The sequence below is a fragment of the Narcine bancroftii genome, chromosome 5 (genome assembly GCF_036971445.1).
Source record: "Narcine bancroftii isolate sNarBan1 chromosome 5, sNarBan1.hap1, whole genome shotgun sequence".
NCBI classification, from domain to species: domain Eukaryota; kingdom Metazoa; phylum Chordata; class Chondrichthyes; order Torpediniformes; family Narcinidae; genus Narcine; species Narcine bancroftii.
In genome coordinates, this window is record NC_091473.1 from 75,217,987 (window position 1) to 75,240,651 (window position 22,665).

Below are 22,665 nucleotides of genomic sequence, written 5' to 3' on the forward strand. Positions count from 1 at the left end.
CCAACTGTTACTGAAATATTTTTCTTGAGAAAAATTGTCATTGGCCCATTTCCTTTGGAGTTATGAAACCGTGCACATAACGAGTCAATTAGGTACAATTAAGAGTGGTTTTCAAACTTTTTCTTCCCACTCACATCCCACCTTAAGCAATCTTTTACTAATCACAGAGCACTGATGACATAGGGAATACTTAAAGTGGTATGTGAGTGGAAAGAAAAAGATTGAGAACCACTAATTTAGTCTTGCAATGGAAAATTTAAAAAAAATTATATATCTCAGGGAAAGTGCAATTGTGAACTCTGTCTGATCTACAAAACCAGTGAGGCCCTATCAATGCAGGATTGCATTAAGTGAGGAACTCTTCATACCATAGTGCTTTTGTTTCCTAGTTTCTCCATTGAATTTTGCACAGCTAATCATAGTTTATGCACAAGCAATGTTTATCGTTTTCATCAAAAGAATATTAACAAGAGGCAATGAACTACACACCTCAAAGCTTGTCCAGCCATCCAATGGAATCATGACTGATTGGTCCTTTGCAGCAGTTTTCCACCCAAAGTTGTCCAACAACACATCTTGCCTTTGAATACGCCAAATAATTTAATCTTGATAGCTAAATGCAGAATTCCAACTCCTAACCATCACAACAAATCGCAGTGTGAAAAAATTATGATTTTCAATCTCAAGCAACTGGCTGTTTAGAAACTAGAAATGAAACATTACCCTCCCACTACATGTTCCAGATTTTCCCATCAAGATTTTCATACCATTTACTTGTCATGTCCCTCCAGAATTTGTTTCGATGGTATCAACCTCCATCCACTAAATTCCAAAGACAAAATTCCAAGTACTCAATCTGTCTTCATAAGACAACTTCCATTCTCTGAATCAGTCATAAATTCCAAATAATGAGACCAGGCCTGTACTCAAGGCATATTCTCATGAAAAGACTCAGACAGTTATTGCAAGAGTTTATATTTCTATTCCATTAACTTTCCTCAGGTTGGACAGCAAACATAGGGCCTGTCATCTCACAAAAGTATTGACATCCTACTTTGGGTAGGATGAAGTCTGTGTTCAATTCCTTGCCACACCATTGAAAATTATCCACATTTAAAAACTTAACAGATCTCTCCTTGACGTTTGCAGTCTTCAGCAGTGCTGGGCATGCTGACTTCCAATGCCTTTTCCCAACTTCAAAATGGATGGCATATGATTTGCTCAGTTCAATTGCAATCTAATTAGCTTTACAATCACCCCTTCATGATCCCCAAATGCTTTTTTTTTCAGCATTCTGAGGATCCATCGGAGGCATCTTATTTCTCATCCTTAAGCTGTTATTTCAACAAGTGACAAAGTTGAAGGACCCTTATCTTCAGCCCATATCCCTCTAAAAACTCATGCATCTATTGTAAGGTAAAAACATCATGAGATGGGACCAGAGAAGGAGTCACCCAGTACTAAGGAGTAACAGAATGCAGATGTGACCTTGTACACTCAAGATAAGCTTTGCACTAACAAGAATGATGTGCAGCAGACTAACAGAGAAGGATAGCAACAGTTTATTCATTGGACAATGTAATGGTATGATAATTTACTAAGTACGTATCCTGAGGTATAAAAAAAACACCACTTGCTGATAACGGCAGAATGCGCCTTCTCCAACTAACACTGTTAGCTGCAAGTGTTACAATCCGGTAATAAAGAACAAAGAACCTTGATTTCGACTCAGTCTGGTGTCTGACTCACTCATTCATGAACAAAGCAGACCTAACACTATCTAACTGTGTTTTGAACATAATTGCCCCAACTGCCAGTCCTTCATATTCCATATACCACCAACTGTTAAAACTTTCCTTCTTAGGGCCTGGACCATCCAATTTTAGATTTACTTGCTCTAGGGAAAAAAGTCACAGCTATTATATTTTATTTATTCCCCATAGTTTTATAAATTTCTCTAATATTCTCTAGACCAAATACTTTTTCCAAAGATAATTAGGTTGCTTAAATTCTGGCTTCTTGAGTAGCCCCAAGTGACTGAACATAGAACATTCTAGAACAATGACCCACAATATTGTGCCAACCCCTATATATTTTACCTAGCAACAAAATATAAAGAAACCCTCCCAAACTGGTAACCTTTTATTTTGCTTTCATCGATATGCCTGTCTTTCATCGATATTCCAGCCTCCACCATCACATAATTCCCTGAAAGTGGAGATAGGGTAGGGAAGAAAGCATTTGGTATGTTGGCCTTTATAAATCAGAGTATTTAATACAGGAGTTGGATGTCATGTTGAAGTTGTATAAGCAATTGGTGAGGCCAAATTTGGAATATTGTGTGCAGTTTTAGTCACCGAATTAAAGGAAGGATATAAATTGAATAGAGAGAGTGCAGAGGAGATTTATAAGAATGTTGCCTGGTTTCAGGGTTTGAGTTACAGGGAAAGGTTGAGCAGGCTGGGACTTTATTCCCTGGAGCGTAGAGGATTGAGGGGTGATGTGATAGAGGTATTTATACTTATGAGGATGAGGAGGACAAATAGAGTCAACATGGACAGGTGTTTTCCATTGAGATTGGGGAAAACTCAAACAAGAGGACATGGATTGAGATTGAAGGGGGAAAAGTTTAGGGAAAACATGAGGGGGATATTTCTTTAAAGGGTGGTGAGAGTGTTGAATGTGCATCTGGCCAAAGTTATAGATGTTTGTTCAATTTTAATATTTAAGGAAAATTTGAATAGGTACATGGACAAGAGGTGTGGAGGGTTAATGGTTGGGTGCGGGTCAATAGGACAAGGTGGAAGAAGTTGATCAACGTGGTCTAGAAGCACTGAACTAGCCTGTTGCTATGCTGTTATTGTTATATAGTTTTATGGTTATATCACCCGTCAATACATTCCAGGCACCCATAACTCTGTTTAAAAAAAATCTTACCCCTAATGTCTCCACTAAACCTTCCTCCCTTCATTTTATACAGTTTATCAGACAAGTTTAGCCATTGAGGCTATGGTAGGGTAGGCAAGTAAGAGAAACAATCTTCAGCCACCCAGTGATTGTAATGGGCACATTCAAAGATGATCGAGATAAGAGGACTTTAGTTCAGGGAAGGGTCAAAGGCAAGATTAGTGGAATCATTTTGCATTTGAAAATTATTAAAACTGAAGATGATGTTGATCTGAAATGAGAACAGATAATGCTGGAGAAACTCAGTAGGCTCGGCAACATCTGTGGAGATGGAAACAGACTCAATGGTTCGGGTCCAGGGCCTTCTATCAATGATTGCAGCATGTTTCCAAGCAGAAGAATTTGGGAATGTTTGTGCATGATCACAAAAGGTTGGTTTGCAGGTGCCACAGGCTATCAAGAGGCAAATGGAATGTTTGCTTTCATTGCAAGAGGGATTGATTTCACGAAATGAGAGGTTATGCTGAGGTACTGGTGAGGCTGCATCTGGAGTACGGTGTACAGTTCTGGTCTCCTTACTTGAGGAAGGGTGTACAGGTACACGGTCCTTTATCTGGAACCCTTGGGGGGAAGTGTGTTCTGAATTTCAGATTTTTCCGGATTTCGGAAAGCCTACCCGAATTGTGCTGCCATATCCACCCCCACCCCCTTCCAGTCGCCCGGACGTCTCCCCCGACCGCGGTCCCTCGGTTGCCCGGCCGCTTCCCCCGACTGCCAGTCCCCACTTGCCAGATTTTGGAGCTTTCCGGATTTTAGATGCCCGGATAAAGGATCGTGTACCTGTATTGGCTTTGGAAGAAGTGCAGAGGTTCACCAAGTTTATTCCAGAGATGAAGGGTTACCCTATGAGAGATTGAATCACCAGGGACTGTACTCACAGGAATTTAAAAGAATGAGAGGGAATCTTATAGAAACATATAAAATTATGAAAGGCTTAGATAAGACAGAGGTAGGAAAGTGGTTTCGATTGGTGAGGGAGACTAGAACTAGGGGACATAGCTTCAAGATTCAGGATGGATTTAGGACGGAGATGAGGAGGAACTACCTTTCCCCCAAAGAGTAGTGAATCTATGGAATTCTCTGCCCATTGAAGCAGAAATATTTACCTCGGTAAATATATTTTGATTAAAGTTGGATAGATTTTTACATAGTAAGGGAATTAAGGGATAAGAGGGAAAAAGCAGAAAGAGGAAGATGAGGCTATCAGATGAGTTCTGATATTGAATGGCAGTGTGAAAGGGAAAGAGGTGGGAGAGAAAGTGGGGCATCTGTGGCAGGGTGGAGGCTGACTGACACAAATGGTGGTTGTCGCCTGCTGGGAGAGTGTTGCTTACCAAGTTGCAAATGGGTGACGGGTGAACTGTGAGAGTGAGAGGAACACTTGTACAATGAAAAAGCCGAAATCTCAACTTGTCATCCTAAAATGGTCCACTTCAATATTTGCAATGTTGCATAAAACCTATCTGACTAAATTCATCAGATACCTATCACATCAAACTACAATGGAGTGGAGATATACAATGAACAGACAGGAAAGTGAAGTATGAAGTGAAGATCAGATCAGCTGGGATCTCACCGAGAGTCAGTGTAGCATGAAAAATCACATGCTTCCCTACTGCATCAAATACTTGCATTAGGACTTTACTTTTGTATGTGCTGGTGTCAAATCTTGTTGAGGTATATGTTTTGTAACTTAAACCATTTTAAAATATCTATAGATCATTACAGTATCCTTCTGACATCTTCCATTAAGTTTACTGAGCATCACTGGATATAAAGCTGTGGCATTAGAAAGAAAACTTTTTGAAAGCTTTGGATATTCTGAAATTTGTCTACAAACCAAGATACATTTCATCTTATTATCATAATCAAACTGTATCTAATTAGTCAAATGTCAAAAAAACTGGTCAAATGATTCTAACACTATCTCATATGTCATTGTGCAAATATTCAAAGGGCCAACACATTGCATTGGTTGTTAAATTTTACCTATCATCATGTAAAGAATAAGTAGTATAACAACATTACCTTTAAAAGCTGAAGCTCGTAGTTGAGCTTATATTTCCTCCAGGCAGCCTGTATTATTCTGGCAGCCCTTGCTTCTTTACGTAGATCGAGAAGACGTGCACATAGAAATGAGACATAAGTGATAACAACCTGAAAAAGTTCAAAAAAAGTTCAAAAAGAAACATGAGAACTACTCTCTTGCCACAGTGAATTATTCAACCCAAGAAGCAAACGTACTGATGCTCAATGCTTATTATTGTTCGATAACAAGTCTTCAAATAAAATTGAAATTTCAAATTTGAAAACAATTTATTAAAAGAGATCTCTTGCAAATCTTCAGATGAAACTGAGCAAAATGAATAAATTATGAAACGCTTAATGTTTTGACTTGAAGACAAGAAACTTGTACCTTCTCATCTGGGATGGTATTTGACATATCCATGTGCCTTATCATAGCTGGGATACCTCCAAGTTCTGCAACAGCAGTCATCACTAAATTAAAATTCTTCTTTTCATTCTCTAAGAGTTCTTCATAGATACTGGCTGTAGGCAATGCTAAATATAAAGGATATATAATAATGTATAATCATAAAACTGAAAGCAGTAGATCCTTGAAACATGTTTTTGTTCTTTTAAATTCAAATCAGCAGAATTTCACCTAATATCAATGACAGAATCCAGTCACTCGAGTCTTTGCTAGAATGGTTCAGAATCACCTTGTATCTCAAGATCAGCCATTCTGAACAGGGGTCTTACCACCCACCCCTGGGGACCATACCACATTTACGTAAAAGCCTATTTTCTTTTCACCTCATGTAATTTTTATTTTAATTTAGTCGGTAGGAGAGAAGTATAGGAGAAACCAAAATTTACTACTTCACAGGGAAGGGGCCCCATAAACTTAGAGCAAAGCTTGAGGTGGGCCATAGCTGAAATAATTTTGAGAATGGCTTCTTGAGATTGTCTAAACAAAGGTCTCCCTCCCCTTGTTTTTTTTGTTTTGAATGCTTTGGATATATTTCCCATTAAATTGATGCTTGATATCTTCAGTTTTCTCAAGCTCATGATGCCGATTTAAAAATCAAACAATTGCTTTTCAATATTCACATCAATAAAACACAACAAATTTGAAAACATTTGGAAAATCCCTGCTGAAATTTAAATAATTCTGGTATCTCTGCATTTCTCATCATAATTAATTTCCTATCCAAAGTAAATGCAGATTAAATACACCTTTCAGAATGTCATGTTCCAAAACTGCACTGTGGAAATATTTACTTACACTCATTTGCCATCACTAAATTCCACCTTGGTTATAAAATCCAGATAGTTTTTGACAAATTTATCTGGTAGAAGTTGGACTTGGGCTTATCTGCATTTACTGCATATTTCAGCAAACAAGTCAACCCTCATTTCTCAGCCTAATTTTTTTAAATGTTTCATGGTCTATCTGGCGTACAAGTTGACCACATTTTTAGGGCTGCCTGGGCCTCCCAGGAACAACCCAATTTTTTTCTTAAAAAAACAAACACCCCAATCGCAAGTAACAAAGCTATAAATTAAGCTTAAAAAAAACCTCAGCCTACCAGACAGCAACAGGTCATGCAGCTGGAGTGGCAACATTGTGCTCAAGGCAGGAGTGGAAATCTCAGCCTTCAAGGCAGCAGTGGTGACAGGCCATGGAACTGGAGCGTCAACATCGTGCTCCCGCTGAATTGATGTCAATCTGTATTCTTCCCCCAGTGAATTTAAAGTCTCAAAAGTATATCCAGTGCACAAGTTGACCCCCCCCCCTCCACCAATAAATTTTTTAGGGTTTCACGACTCGACTTGTATGCCAAAATATACAGTAGATCAAAGCTATTTTACATTTAGCAAAACACCGAACAAGTGTTTTGGTTGTCTCAGTGTGGTGAATCTCTGCCAAGCTGCCTGTCGCCTCTCTGGCGAGCCTTGCTGTATTAACATTGGCTGTGCATTATCTCTACTATTAAGGACACTACCCTTGGATATAACTGTATATGCATCAAACAGAAGGACTGTTTGGTGTCCTGAATGGTGGTGAGGGAAGAGATGTGGACGAAATTGCAGTAATTCCTCCGGTCACAGGGATAGGTATCAAGGGACAATTAGCAGGAAGGGACGAGTGGATGAGGGAGACACAGAATAAGTGATCCCTGTGGAAGGCGTAGAGGGGATCATTTTGCAGGTGGCAGAAATTGCAGATGATAATACATTGGATGAGGATCCTGATGGGTTGGTAGGCGAGGACAAGAGAAATTTTGTCCTTGTTGCCTCTGGGTGAAGAAGGGCGAGCGCAGAAATGCAGGAGAGGAGATGTGGGCAAGGGCTGATTTTATGGCAATAAAGGGGATGCTACATCTACAACACGACACCCTCCCCCAATCAATCCTCATCAGAACATGAGGTATGAGTAGGCCATTCACTCTGTCAAGTCTGCTTTGCCATTCCGTAAGATCATGGCTGATCTGATGACAAGTCTCTGTCTTTTCCCCATATCCCTTAATTCCCCTACTATGCACAAATAAATCCCAATGTCTTAAATATAATTGCTAAGGTAGTCTCCACTGCTTCGATGGACAGGGAATTCTAAAGATTTACCAATCTCTGGGAAAAGCAGTTCCTCTTCATCTACATCTTAAATTTACTACCCTGAATCTTGAGGCTATACCCCCAAGTTCTTTTCTCATCTACCACTGGTGGTGGAGGGGGGCTGGGGGAACCTACCTACTTTATCTTATTTATTACATTTCAGTAAGATCTCCTTTCATTCTTCTGAATTCCAGGTGTTATGTACCTTGGACACTTTTATTTTTGACTGAGACAGGACTGAACCTGTTGCAGGGGATTTAATAGCTGCTAGGAGCTGTACTCGTGCTGGGCTAGCAATAGGGAACTTTGACAGCTCTAAAGCACAGGAACCACATGCTGAAAGTCTGTGGGCTTGCAGGAGACCGAGCCTGTAGCTGTTAACCTCTCTCCACCAATGGAAAGAGCTGAAGGCACGCGTTGAGCAGTTAAAAAGCCCTGCATGCTGATTTTGAAGAGGATTGTCGTGGATTGGACTGCAGGCAGTCGATAGAATTGAGCATGCTCATCTGGCAGCTTCAACAAACCACGTGCTGAGTTGCTTTGTTCACGGGTGCTAGCACTGCTATCTGGAGCTGTATGCCAGTGTGCTCACCCAGTAGTTTCAGTGGGAAAAGATAGACTAAGCTACTTTGTCCACAGGTGTCCTGACAGCAGTTTGGGAAACTCTGATACCCAGAGTGCATGTGGGACTGACCAGTTCCCTTCCAAGACGAGGACTTCATGCGTCAGAAGTCACGTGACCACCCAAGTCAGGGTGTCCAAAGGAGAGGACTTGCGTGACAGAAGGTCACTTGGTAAAACTAAGGAAGGCTTTGGAGGGTGAACCTCGTGTGGAGACTAGGAGGACACTGTGAAAATTCCTGGGTGAAGGAAGTAAAGGTGGTTGTTGTCATATTTGAAACTCAAGCAAGTCTCGTGTTCCTTCGAACAGGGTTGAAAGTCTACAGGGACCAAGGTCATCTGGATATAGCCTCAAACTAAAAGATCAGTGGGCAAGGAAACAAATAATCCCAAACCTGGAGACCAGATCTGTGAGCTGTTCTTGACTTCAGGGTTTTGTTTTGGAGAAGTTTTATTGATCTTTTGGAGGGTATTTGAGCTTGGACTGTAATGGTCTGGGATTTTTTCCCCCTCTTTCACTGTTATTTGTATAAAGTTGTATAAAGTTGACATTAAGGATTGTGCTCAGGCGTTAAGTTTATTGGGTTAATTCTATTACTGTTAATTAATAAATTTTGTGTTAAACTTAACCCATTCATTATGCATCTTTCAATTGCTGCTGGAGAGTATTACACAGAGAGTACAGTCTGAGACAATTCAATCTCTCTTCATACACTAACCTGTTCATCCCTGGAATCAACCTAGTGAACCTCCTCTGCATGGTACCCAGGGCCATCAAGTAGACCAGAACTGCAATCAGTATTCCAAATGCAGTCTCACCAGTACCCTGTTTAGTTGGAGCATAACCTCCCTGCACCTAAACTCAATCCATCAAGCAATGAAGGCCAACATTTCATCGCCTTCCTGACAGCCTACTGTACCTGCCAATAACCTTGTGCGGTTCTCAGCATTTTTTCTCTTCTCCCCTCCCACCCATATCAACCTATGACCTCTTGCCTGTTGGCCTGTGCTCCTCCCTCTGCCCCTTCTTTCCTCTTCCCCTCATCTTTTTATTCAGGTGTTTGCCTGATTTTTTTCCTCATACACTGAGAAGGGTTCAGGCCTGAAACATTGGTTGCATATCTTTGCTTCCTACGGGCATGGCGCGATCTGCTGAGTTTCTCCACTACTTTTGTGTATTAAAATACAATTTAAATACGAGTGATAAATAAATTCTATCAATTGTAGACAAGGACTTGATGAGACTACACTTGGTAATATAGGGTACAGTTTTAGTCTCACTTAAAATGATGTACTTGCCATATGAAAATTCAATAAACTGGATCCAGAGATAACAGGCTTAAAAACGGAAAACAGTTGAATGGGAATATAATCTTCAGTGCTTTGAAGAATGTGAGATTGCATTCAAGCACACAAATTTCTTTGATAGACTTCACAGGTTTGATGTGGGAAAGATATTTACTCAGCCTCTGAATCTAGGACCAGGGAGAGGAGAACTTTTTGAATTCTCTACTCTTGATGGCTGTAAATGCTTAGTTTCTGTACATTCAAGTTTGCAGATTTGTGGTCATTACAGGTTCTCAACCTTTATCTTTTCACTCATGTACCACTTTAAGTATTCCCTATGCCATCGGTGCTCTGTGATTAGTAAGGGATTGCTAAAGGTGGGATGTGAGAGTGAGAATCACTGCTCCAGATCCAATTGTTACTGAAATATTTTGCTTGTGAAAAATTGTCATTGACCCATTTCCTTTGGAGTTATGAAACCATGCACATAATGAGTCAATTAGATATAATTATAACAGCAGTTTTCAATTTTTTTCTTTCTATCCACATACCATGTTAAGCAATCCCATACAAATCACAGAACACCTATGGCATAGGGAATACTTAAAGTGGTATGTGAGTAGAAAGAAAAAGGTTGAATAAATGTATTCCATTGGAAAAAATAACAATTTTTAAAATAAAGTCACATTATTTGAACAAATTTGGGAACCATACATGGAACATAACAGAGAGGGCTTGCCTTGGACCTCCACCCCCTAAAATGATAAAATGAGAAGACAAAATGACCTGATCCAGTGTGTAAAAGTAGATGACACAATTATCTTGTTTATTTTCATTGTGTGATGACATTTTTTAATGGTTTATTGTATATGTTGAACGTTTAGTGGGTTTGGAGGGGGGTGGGAAGGAGGGAGGGAAGGGAGGGGGGGGAAAAAAGGGGAGAAAATGCCACTGTGTATATTCAAGAGGAAAATGTCTGTGTATTTTGATTGATATGGTTCATAGTGTGAAAAATAAAAAGAAAGAAAATGGTTGAGAACCCCTGGGATAAGAAGATATTGCAGAAAAATAGCAATGAAGTAGAAAATTATTTTAATGAACAGCAGAGTGGGCATCTGTGAAAAATACACTTCTTCCATTGCAAAAAAAAAGCACACACTCAATTTATTGGCTTTCATTGTAACATTACAATATTGCATCTAGCTTGTGCATTAACCATTCCTCCATCCCAATGATATTTCCAGATATCATATTGGTCTCATTTTGTTTCCCAGAGGAACATTTTTATCCCAAATTTTAATCAGACCCCCCCCCCCCACACCCACACACACACACAAAAAATCAGTAAAACTTACAGTTTGCAGGAATGGCATCAATCGAGCTTTCATCAGATTCACTGGTTGATGTGTCAATTGCTATTGTACCATGCTGCGTACATTCTACTGTCTGAGTGGTTCGCTTACAGATGTTGTCCAGAGGCAAAAGGCTAGGATGATAATGATGGATGAGGTAACATAAAACTCTGCCATCAGAAAAAGCGACAGTGAAATTTTCAACCTTAAACAAGAAACAAAAATTGCATTAAACACTAACTGGCATTTTAAAAATAAACTATAATACTGCTTTCCTCAGATTGGATTTATTAAAATAGCCATTTGCCAACATTCCAATTAATCAAATTTTAGAATATTCTCATTCATTAGCATTTTAAATCAGATCACATAATTATGGAATGAAACTAGATGTTCAATGTTGCCTCAAGCTTACTGGTAATCACCAATCACAAATCTTTGATCTCTGGAAACCAACCTTTGGCAATTACTTTACTTTTAAAATACTTTCTTTGACACTTTTAAAATAAAAAAGCTAAACAATGCAATTATGAAGTGTGCTACAAGACCAGTAAGTTATAAAAATGATCATAGGTACAAGTTTCAAAACACAAACATGATAATAAAGTAGAACGTAACCTAAGAAAAAAAATCAAAACCCCTTCCTCAAAACAAAATTGAAGATTAACATTCATAAATCCAAGTGGCACAATCTTAAAGCGGGACAACATAATGCCAAGATTCCAGATCAACACCAAATCTTAAGGTTAGGGCAGTAGTCCATGAATGAGCTCCATATCATTTGAAATGTAATATTTGAATCATTGATTGCAAAGCTATTTTTTTCCAAATATAAAGACATAATATCACTTAGTCATTGAGCTTGCGTAGGTGGATCATCATCTTTCCACTTAATCAAAATTGCACATCTGGCTATCAACGAAGTAAAAGATAGAATGCAACATGGAATTGAAGTTAGTCACACATCATCTTCTTTAAATGTTCCAAAAAGAGCAATTAAAGGGCTAGGATCCAATTTTAAATTGAGAATCACTGATATTTGAAAAACTTCATTCCAAAATATTTCTAAGCTAGGGCAGATCCAGAATATATGAATTAAAGCAATATCACCTGTTTTACATTTATCATATTGGGAATTTATGTCTGAATAAAAACAAAACAATTTAGAACTTTAGACATATGTGCTCTGTGTACCAGAGGCAATGTCGTGCACAAAGGGACTATAGTGTTAAATAGTTTAAAAATAGTTCCAAACCTCATTGGACAGTGAAAAGTTCAAATCCTGCCCTAGATTTTCTTGATTTTAATTAACAGGACTTGTCTTTGATCAGCCAATTTGTCATAAATAGTCGTTATTAAGCCTTTATAGGGAAGTTGCAGTTCAAAAAATTGTATCTGGAATATTCACCTCTTGCCAATAGAATAAAATTTTTAGAAAATGAATATTTGCCTCAGGTGTCCCAGGAAAATCAGGCATCTGAGATTGTCCAATTTATAAATATTTTAAAAAAAGAGCTTTAGCCAAGTTCAATTTGCAAAAGATGCAAAATTATTGCCAATAAAAAAGGTCTTTAAGACATTTAATACTCAATATGTGCCAATCATTTAAGGCAGAGTCTTGCAAAACAGGCTTAAAAAAAGGGGATTGGATACAACAGGGATAGAAAGAGAAAAACTCTGAAATCCAAAAATCTTTCTAAATTGTGCCCTTATTCTCAAACTGTGTTTAATGATCTGTTTGTCAGTTAATTTATATAAAGAAGAGGATAGAGAAGATCCAAAAATTGACATTTGGCAATTATAAATAACTACTCTTTATACCATTCAATGACCACATCTTGATCAATTTTCATATGAATCTCAACTGTGCACATAGAATTTTATTCAATAGTACGGCAACATCATGGCTATGCCTCCATTATACTATATTTTCAGAAGCAAGATTGCTATCTCTAAATCATTAGTGGAAACGCCATGCTTCTAACCATTAATTTGTGATAATCTGGAGTAAACAGTGGTAATAAATGGCCCCATTTCAGTTTGGCAGTCAGTTATTGGTAGGGTACAATATTCAGTGCTAGGCACCCATCTATTCAAGATGAAGGACATGAAAGTAACATCTCCAAGTCTGCAGATGACACAAAGCTGAGTAGCAGGAGTGATCCATGAGGAGGCTTCTAAAGAGGATGCAGGGCAGTTGAGGAGAGCACAAACATGAGGAGAACGTGCAGTGCAATGAAACCTGGGAGTCATGGTGCATCAGTCATCAACGTTTGGGACACAGGTACAGCTGGCAGTGAAGAAAGCAAATGGTGTTGATTTATTGAAACAGGCCTTGAGTACACAAGTATACAAACTGCAGTTATATTGGACCTTAGTGATGCCACACTATGCATTGTGCAGAGATTTGGTCTGATCTGAGGGAGTGTAGTGAAGAGTCACTCAACTGATTCCTGGGATGACAGGAATGATAAGAAAATAAGAAAAATTAGCTCTTCCTCGTCTCCCTCCTAAATCTACTACGCCGAATCCTGAGGCTATGTCCCCTAATTCTGGTCTCCCCTACCAATGCAAACAACTTATCAATGCCTTACATAATTTTATGTTTATATTTTTTTTTAAAAAACGATTTTAATTTAGACATACAGCAATAGTAATAGGCTATTTTGTCCCACGAGCCCATGCCGCCCAATGACACCCAATTATCCGACAATCCCCGTATTTTTCCAACGGTAGAAGGAAACCGGAGACCCTGGAGGAAACCCACAGGGAGAACATACAAACTCCTTAGAGACAGAATGGGATTCATACCTTGGCCCTGATTGCTGGCACTATACGCATCACTCCAAATATACAATGTCTAAGGGTTTCTACAAGATTCCCTCCCATTCTTTTAAATTGCAGCGAGTACAGTCCCAGACAACTCAATCTCTCCTCATAGGCTAATCCCTTCAACTCTAAAATCAACCTGGTGAACTCCTCTGCACTATCTCCAAAGCACTATATCCTTCCTGAAGAACAGAACTGCACACAGTACTTCAGATTCTGCCTCACCAGTACCTTGAACAGTTGCAGCATAACCTCCTTGCTCTTGTATTCCATCCATCTAGCAATGAAGCCCAACATTTTATTTGCCTTTTTGATAGCCTGCTGCACCTGCAAACCAACCTTTTGCGATTCATGAACAAGCATTCTCAAGTTCTTCTGCTTGGTAGCATGCTGTAATCGCTTTACAGCAAATAGTATTACCTTCCATTTTTTCCTTCCAAAGTGGATAACCTCACATTTTGCAACATTGTACTTCATCTGCCACACCCTTTTCCACTCACTTAGCCTATTTACATCTCCCTGCATCCTCCGCACAATTTTCATTTCCATTCATTTTAGTGTCATCAGCAAACTTAGATACTGCACACTGTACCCTTGTCCAAATCTGTTATGTATACCATGAACAAATGTAGGCCCAGCAACAACCCCAGTGGCACACCATTCGTTACAGATAGCCAATCAGTAAAACATCCCATGTGTCCCAACTCTTTGCTTTCTTTTGGTTAACCAATCCTCTATCCATGCCAATACATCACCCTCAACTTTATGCATCCTTATCTTCTGTATGTCCTTTATGCGGCACCTTATTGAAAACTTTCTGGAAATCCAGATAAGCAATGTCCATCTGCTCCCCTCTATCTACCACGCTCATTGTTTCCTCAAAGAACTCCAGTAAATTCGTCAATCAGAACCGGTCTTTGTTGAATCCATGCTGGATCTGCCAGATGGATCCATTTCACTCCAGATACCTTGCTATTTCTTCTTTAATGATAACTTCAAGCTTTTTCCCCCAACAACAGATGTTAAACTAAATGGCCTATAGGTCCCCTCTTTTTGCTGACATCCTTTGATTTTGAATGGTGGCATAACATGTGGCATCTTCCAATCCACCAGAACTTGTCCAGAGTCGAGAGAAATTTGGAGAATTATCATCAAAGCCTCGACTATAGCTTCTGCCATTTATTTCAGAATTCTGGAATATACACTATCTGGATCAGAGGGCTGATATATCTTTAGACCCTCAAGTTTTCTGAATACTATTTCTTTAGTGATAGCTATTACATCGATGTCTTCACCTCCCATCACATGCACAACATCTGTTTTTGGCATGTTCGATGTTTCCTCCGCCATGAAATCTGACACAAAATAGTCATTCAAAGCCTCAGCCATATCCTTATTACCCAATATCAAATTCCCTCTTATCTTCCATAAGACCAACCACTTTAGCCACCCTTTTACATTTTAAATGCATGAAGAAAGACTGGATAGACATTGGAATTCAGAAGAATAAGGGGACCTCAGATATCCATACAATTCAGACAGGACTGGAAAGATTAGATGTGGTAAGAATGTTATTCAGGAAGAATGTTCCTGATGCTGGAAAAGTCCAGAATAAGGTGTTACAGTCTTGAGAGCTAAGCCATTTAGGGCAGATGTGATAAACCTTCCCTCAGAGAGCTGTGCATTTATGGAATTCCCCACTGCAGAAAGTTGTTGAGAGTCAGGTGTAATCTTTATGGCTCAAGGGATATAGGAAGAAAGCAAGAATAGGGGACCGAGATTACAATCAGCAATAATCATTTTGAGTGATTGGTTCAGTCTAAAAGGGCTAAATTGCCTATTCTTACATCTATTTTCTGCTATTCTGTCACTGCCAGTTTTCCTTCAAATCTTTGCAAGCCCAATACAATGGCTTTTTTCCCTTCAAGCAATATTAAACTTCAGCAAAATTCAAATTTAACAAAAGGTCAAATTACAATTCGGCATTGGAATAAAGCGAACCAGGTTTGGAATATTACAATATTCAAACAAAATCACTATCACTTAAAAGATGGCAAGCATAATAAAATAATTCAACTAAAAATTGTCATATTGTAACTCAAATAAGTGATAAAAGAATTAATTATTAATTTAGTTGCAACAGAATAACTTCAATTGGTGATGTTCATGTGCAAATATTAAAGCACACTTGTGTTTTTTCTGTCATTACATTATGGTTTATATTTCTGTAGAAATTTCAAATTTTCCCTTTATATGAATCCAGTGTGAAATAACTCCCAACAAATTTGAAACAATCAACTATTGCTGGGAAAAGAATATTTCTAAACATTAAAATTTCATCAAACTAATGTGAGACTTGTAAGTAAAAAGTTCACCATATGTTAATATTCCAAAATGAAATCAGACTTTTTAAAACTATGGATCAGACACTTCCCAATTATATACAAAAAAGGCATGAATAGGAAAGTATGCTATGTAGAGTAGAACATTGATTATCCAAAATGGCCATGATCAGACTGACATCAGGTAAGTTTTTTTTTCCCAGAGAAATGGTCTTTTTTTTTTAAAAAAAAAACAGCCCAGTAGCAACAGCAAATCACTTGTACCAGTGTTTAAACAAGGGAAGACTTTTTAAGCATTAATGTTTAATTCTCACCAAAAAAAAAAAAAATGCTGGCTTCTGCTGATCACCAACACCTCCTCCCAAGGCCCCACTCTTGCCCAAGAGTCTGAGGTCCCCACTGCCACCAGCAGCCTGATGTTCCTGGTCAGTTTGGCTCCAAAAGATTTTTCGAATAAATGAGGATTTCTGATTTGTTTCGGATATCCTCATTTATTTGAATTTTTTTTTTAATTCATTAAACAAGGATTTCAGAGAATCAAATTTTGGATAATCAGAGTTGTACTGTATTTGATCACATTGGCTGAAGAGTCTGTCAAATCCAGCAACAGTATAAAAAGTCAAACAATCAAGGCAACAAAAAACAATCTAAAAATATAATTAGAGCAACTTTAACAAATCCACCTACTTTTACAGAATAATATGCACATACAGCATTTATCCAACTCATCAACAAAGTGATCTGTGGACTGTATTTTTCAAGCATGCAATTGAGGTCTTGTTCTTTCACTGCATGGGGCAAGACAGACAGAGAACGCACAGCTGACAGTTTATGCGATGTATGCCAAGTTGTTTTCAGAAATTCAATTTCTTCCTGCAACTGATCTTCATTTAGCAAATTCTTCATCTGAGTAGATAAAAACAATGCAGTCAAAAGTGCAATGTTCATATTCTATACTGAGCATTTTAGCTTGTCAGTTTCTTCAATAGTGATACGAACACTTTTTACTTGAGTCTTACTTCCAATAGTAAGATGCAAGAAAGCATCTATAACTATAACCGTATATTTTGGTGAACAAGTTGAGTTTTGAAATCCTCAAAAAGGACTTAAAAATTTGGGGGTGGGGGGGGGTCAACTTACACGGAAGATATAAAAATAAGAATTTAAATTCAACTCGGACAAACTGCCCGACACCAATTCAGCATACAAGTTGACCCTTGAAAATGCAAAAAAAAATTCATGCTACCAGTATATTAAAACAAATTTTTTTTTATTAAAAAATATTTAGAATCCTTAAAAAAAAAATCACAATCACCATCATCGTCTGAGGCAAAGATCTCAGTAAGCACATCCAGAGTCTCACAGTTTAAACTCCCATCATACAGGTCCCAGTCTGTATCTCATGAACCGGCTTCAACTTTGTCATCAGTGTCCCACAATGTTCCATACCATCCATTGCACAAGAGATACCACATTTTTTTTTATATAAACAATTTTATTACAGTCATTTCATTTCACTTTACCCAATGTTTTGAGCACAAAGTCACACAGCACATCAAGTGGTGCAGTACACATTGCCCCGTCTTTCGTGAACAACTTTTTCTGCATTCATCATCCATGTATTCCATTCTTCATGCACATGGTCTTTGAATGGCTTGTTCAAACTGACAACTAGAGGTTGCAATATAGACATCAAAACACCTGGGATAACTGCCAAGTAAGCTAATCTACTTTTAGTCTTCTCAGTTAAGTGGACTAGGATACATTTCATAATGTATCCTAGTCCAGCAAAGTCCATTCCTTGCATAAACCGCCTATTCCACACATTATCTATCCTATGTTTTACATCATTTTTATCCATCATTTTTCATGAAAATGTACAAAAATACTTGCTGGGAATTTTATTTTAGCTTTAAGTTTGCACTTGAAGATTTAACTTTGTCCCATTGGCTATGCACAATAACACCATTGTAAACTTGATCCTTTTCATGGCCTGTTCTTCTGGTTGCAGTTTTCACATCTTTACATTCCACTGTTCTATTGCCCATCATGTTGAAATATTTCCAATATTTGCCAATGCAAACTAATGTTTCTGCCAGTAACGTATAATAAACTGGTGAAAACTTACAACTTTATGAAGATCTTTTGGTAGCTTCTGAGCAATTTTTTTTATATAATACCAGATTTTTCCTGTTCATGAAATGGTTGCACTAACCTACTGTAGTTTCAAAATCTTTACTGAGTTCTGGGTGCAACTTTGCCCACTTCAGTGCAAATACTCTTATTTTATTTCACGTGACTATGTAGCAATCTTGCCTCTGTTCACATATCCATGCTGTGACGTGATTTTCCAACTCTGGCCTCTCCTCATTGAACATTGCTTCTTTGGCATTTTTCTTAAAGTCTCTTCTTTCTTTCTCCAATCTCTTACAAACTTTTATCTCAAATTTTCTTGCAGCAGTACAGTTGCTGATTTCTTGGCCTTTTCTATTACTTTTAACTTAAAACTTGCTTCATACTTTTGTAGTTTTGCTGGAGGCTCCATGATAACAACCACCCTCAGGTAACGCCCAACAGCTCAGTCATCGCGATTTTTATATGCCCGATATATGACAAAACCATGAAAATGAGGCTGAAAATGGGACCCACCTTATCAGAAGGTCAATTTATAAGCCAAAATATACCACATATTAGCAAATCTGCAATTACAATGAGAACAAAAAATATCTATTCCCATATTCAATATTTCATTTTAAATTACCCCCAAGCAGCACTTTAATTAATAATAAAATAGCAGAATTGAAGATCACAAGTGGTTTTCAAATTAGATTGAATCTACACTACCTGAAAAGCAGAGATGATTCTCCATAGCAATGCCAAAGTTTTTTCTCGATGTCCATCCACAATATCTCGAGGATCTATGTCATTGCCTGTTGGTCAAAAAATTGTATTCAAAAGCCATTTGAAACTTTTGAAGAAAAAATAACAAATCTTTGCTTTGAAGATAAGAAAATTAATTTTACCTCTTTCATCTTGCAGAACAACTCTATTTTTAAGAGCATCCAATGCAACCTTTACATTATGTAGTTTTTGAAGACGACTAATTGCTGGAACCCTTAGCTGCTTTGACAGTTTCCAGTTTTGAGTCAGAAGCTCAACTGCTCGCCTGCAAAGGCATCCAACCAGAAATATCTTAATTTGTAAGGTGCACATGAATTAGACACAGTTTACATTCCAAACTACAGTCTTAATGCAAAGATTTCCTTTCATAGAATTTCAAGTCAAAGGAAAATTCAAATTTCTTGCCTTCAGAAAGCCAGCACAGCTTAAAAATTATAATTTTTCCTCCACTGCTGAATAATTGCATACTTATCTGTAACAGCTAAATGAATCCTGAAACAGATTAAAGTATATTCAATGTTTATGGGCCTTACCCATCCTTCATTAAAATTTCTGATCCTCCAACTGCAGGCTTCTTGACCAAAGAGGCATCATGCCATATAATCAACTCTTAAATGCTCTCAGGAATGGGCTAGCAGAACACTTAGTTGCACCTGTACTTCTTCATTCAAGCAGAAGACAGATCACTTGAATTTGACTAAGGTACCAAATTTGGCAGTGGCAAGTTGTTCCCAGCCCAGTCAACTGCACATAGCCCACATTAGACATTTGAAGACAAGTATCTAAATTAGGAATGCTATAGACCATTCAAGCAAAAGTCTGACAAAGCTGCACACAGAGAATCAAACTTTACAGACAATGTGCCTGACTCCATCATAATCCAGAAGTCATAGAAACATAGAAGATAGGAGCAGGAGTAGGTCATTCGACCCTTCGAGCCTGCTCCGCCATTCAACGAGATCATGGCTGATCTTAAAGTTCAGTACCCCGTCCCCGCCTTCTCTCCGTAACCTTTAATACCCTCATACTGAAGAAATAGATCTAATTCCCTCTTAAATATATTTAATGAACCTGCCTCTACTGCCCTCTGTGGCAATGAATTCCACAGATTCACCACCCTCTGGGTAAAGAAATTCTTCCTCATCTCGGTCCTAAATGGTTTGCCTATTATCCTCAAACCATGCTTTCCCATCAGCAGGGCAGACCCACCAAACACAGCAAAAGGAAGATGTCATTTGCTCCAGCCACCCACAATGAATCAAGGCTCCAGAACAAACATGGGCAAGGAAATCTCCCAAATATTATCTCCCTCAAATGATGAATTAGCACATTTCTACAATAAGCAGCAAGAATGAAAATAACAAGGGGACAGAATCTATCCTGATTTGGGAATTTCCCCATCCATCATGAGTGACTTGGTAGCACCATCACCAGTCTGATCTGCTAAACTAGCTTTGTGGCACAATAAGGGAAACAATACATGGATAAAGCAACTCAATATTCTGTCCATGAAAATGCAAGGGAGATATAAATATTGAAAATAATCAATCATGATGGACTCTGTCCAATCCAATCAAGAAATGGAAAATAAACAAACTTGGCAAATATGATTTCTCAAGTTATTTTGCCAAACAGCTAAGAAATGATTGGACATAGTAAACAGGCAATCCCTACTGTTATGAGCCCAGAGGACCCATAAACCCAACATGAATAGATATTCACCAAGATAAATGATTACTTCAACAAAAGCTGCTTTTAATTATCTTTAAACATGAAAACAGAATCAAACTTTAACCTATCTATTATTAAATTAAATTAACCTATCCTAACCACCTTCTAACTCTAGGTGCACCTGTGTGTAATGTGTGTGTAAGTTCTTTGGTTCACAGTCCAAACCCACTTCTCATTCTTCCAAGTTCACCGGTTGCAGGCAATTTTTATACTGTGCACAGAATTTAACATGCATGAAGTTCACCAGGTTTTTGTGCTGGAAAGGTAAATGGTTACTGCTCAGGAAGATTCTTGGCAGTTTTCAGAGAGTGATGTGATGTTCCTTGACATCCACAATTGATGTACTTCCATCAGACACCTCAGTGCCTTGCTGACCAAACTTGCCCCATCAGGGTTCTCCAGATGATAACCTCTTCATTCAGGTCACCACAGAATTCCTTTCTGTTTCCCTTATTCCAAGTGAAACATTAGACAGCCAGTCCTCTCCTGTTGCATGAACCACAAGGGCTTCAACCAGGCGGTCTTCCAAAAGCTTGCCAGCTTGTCCTGTATAAGTCCCAGCAACTTCTGCTGGCTGACATTGTCAAGTGCTCTCTGCTTTTCTCCCTCTCTCACACACACTCTGAGACTGAGAGAAAGCCTGTTTGACTCTCTCGGCTTACAAAACGACATGACCCTCTTATAACAGCAAAGTCTCCTTTCAGACAGCAGCGGTTCCAGCCTGCTCTTTCATCTGTTGCCTTGGTAAACAATAATCCATTAAGTGGTCTCTTGAGAACCCTTCAAAGCTTTTGCAAAAAGATGTGAGAAGCCACTTTGTCTCCAGTATTTCAAATAAGATCTGTTTAAAGTGTTTGCATGTGACCTACTCAAACAAACCTTTCCGTTTATCGCCCAGAAACACCTCTCTCTCTCTCACATATATACCCTGTCACACTACAATTTCCCATAACACAAATATCCATTTTATTGAATCCCACAAGTAGAAATGCTCCATGTGAATGTTGTTCTCTTTATAGTAATGAGCACATTGGTGCACTCTGACATTCTGTACTAAACTATGCTATACTCAAGATTCACCAGAATGATGTCTAGAGTTGTGGAGGTGGGTCAAAATTATTGTATGGGGAGAGATTAAGCAAATTGAGCCCATACTAGCTTGAATTTAGAAGAAGCGATCTTATTGAAACAGAGAAAGTGATTGGCAGGATTGATGTAAAGATGATGTTACCTGGTGAAGGTGCACTTTGACTCAAAATAAGAGAACAATCATTCAGAACTGAGATGTATCAAGATGTTGCAGTCCTATTTCTGTCAGGGTTATGAATCTCAGTCACTGAACATATTCAAGGAAGATGTCAATTGATTTTTGGATAATAAAGGCATTAAGGGAAATTATACAAATTATGCAGTAATTGGACACCAAGGTAAGAGATCAGCCAGTGGTTGGACATCCTAGAGTGGTTATTTCCCACTGTTCCTATCTCTTCTATTAATAAAGATCTACCAGTAATTTCACCGAAACTTTGTTGCAAGCATAAACATTGTCACATCATTAAAAATATAACTGCATTTGTAAATATGAACAAAGTACTTTCAATTTATAATTATGTTGTTGCAACTCAATGCACAGCTGGTTTTAAAATTAATCTGAGAGATACCCCTGGATGATTAAAATACACTTACACCAAACGAATGCCACATCGAAGATCGACAGCAAGGTTGTTGACAGCAAAGTTAAATTCATGAAGGGGCATCTGACAGTGGCTGACTATCAAACCTAGGAAACCAAGATGCCGGGAAATGTCTCCTTCACCACTGAGAAAGTCTCTTGAGAAGGCAATTAACAGATCTTTACTCATCTGAATAAGAAAGGCAAGAAAGCTTGCTTGTAAAGGATGTTTTATTGTAATTCACAATCAGCTTTTATAGGTTGGCCACCATTATGCAAAAGGTCTTGTTTTCAAATTTTGTGTTTTTTGATTCAGTAGTACCGCATATTAATATTTCAATAA

At 38.3% G+C, this 22,665-nt stretch overlaps 2 protein-coding genes across 5 annotated transcripts in view; one reads left to right on the top strand and one right to left on the bottom strand.

The window, feature by feature from the left end:
* The window catches only part of LOC138763549 (complement factor H-like), a 613,078-nt gene that overhangs the window by 236,906 nt on the left and 353,507 nt on the right, over positions 1-22,665 (top strand). The gene's annotated exons all lie outside the window — the stretch shown is intronic.
* Positions 1-22,665, bottom strand: part of aspm (assembly factor for spindle microtubules) — a 100,111-nt gene that overhangs the window by 40,467 nt on the left and 36,979 nt on the right. For 3 of the 4 annotated variants that reach the window (XM_069937851.1, XM_069937849.1, XM_069937852.1), the window contains 7 exons: positions 22,337-22,512; positions 19,042-19,184; positions 18,863-18,948; positions 16,706-16,924; positions 10,851-11,052; positions 5,384-5,529; positions 4,996-5,124 (listed from right to left, as the gene is read on the bottom strand). In XM_069937851.1, the coding sequence (XP_069793952.1) occupies positions 4,996-5,124; positions 5,384-5,529; positions 10,851-11,052; positions 16,706-16,924; positions 18,863-18,948; positions 19,042-19,184; positions 22,337-22,512 (1,101 nt within the window). The remainder of the gene's footprint in view (positions 1-4,995; positions 5,125-5,383; positions 5,530-10,850; positions 11,053-16,705; positions 16,925-18,862; positions 18,949-19,041; positions 19,185-22,336; positions 22,513-22,665) is intronic. The other variant, XM_069937850.1, reaches the window with a different exon arrangement.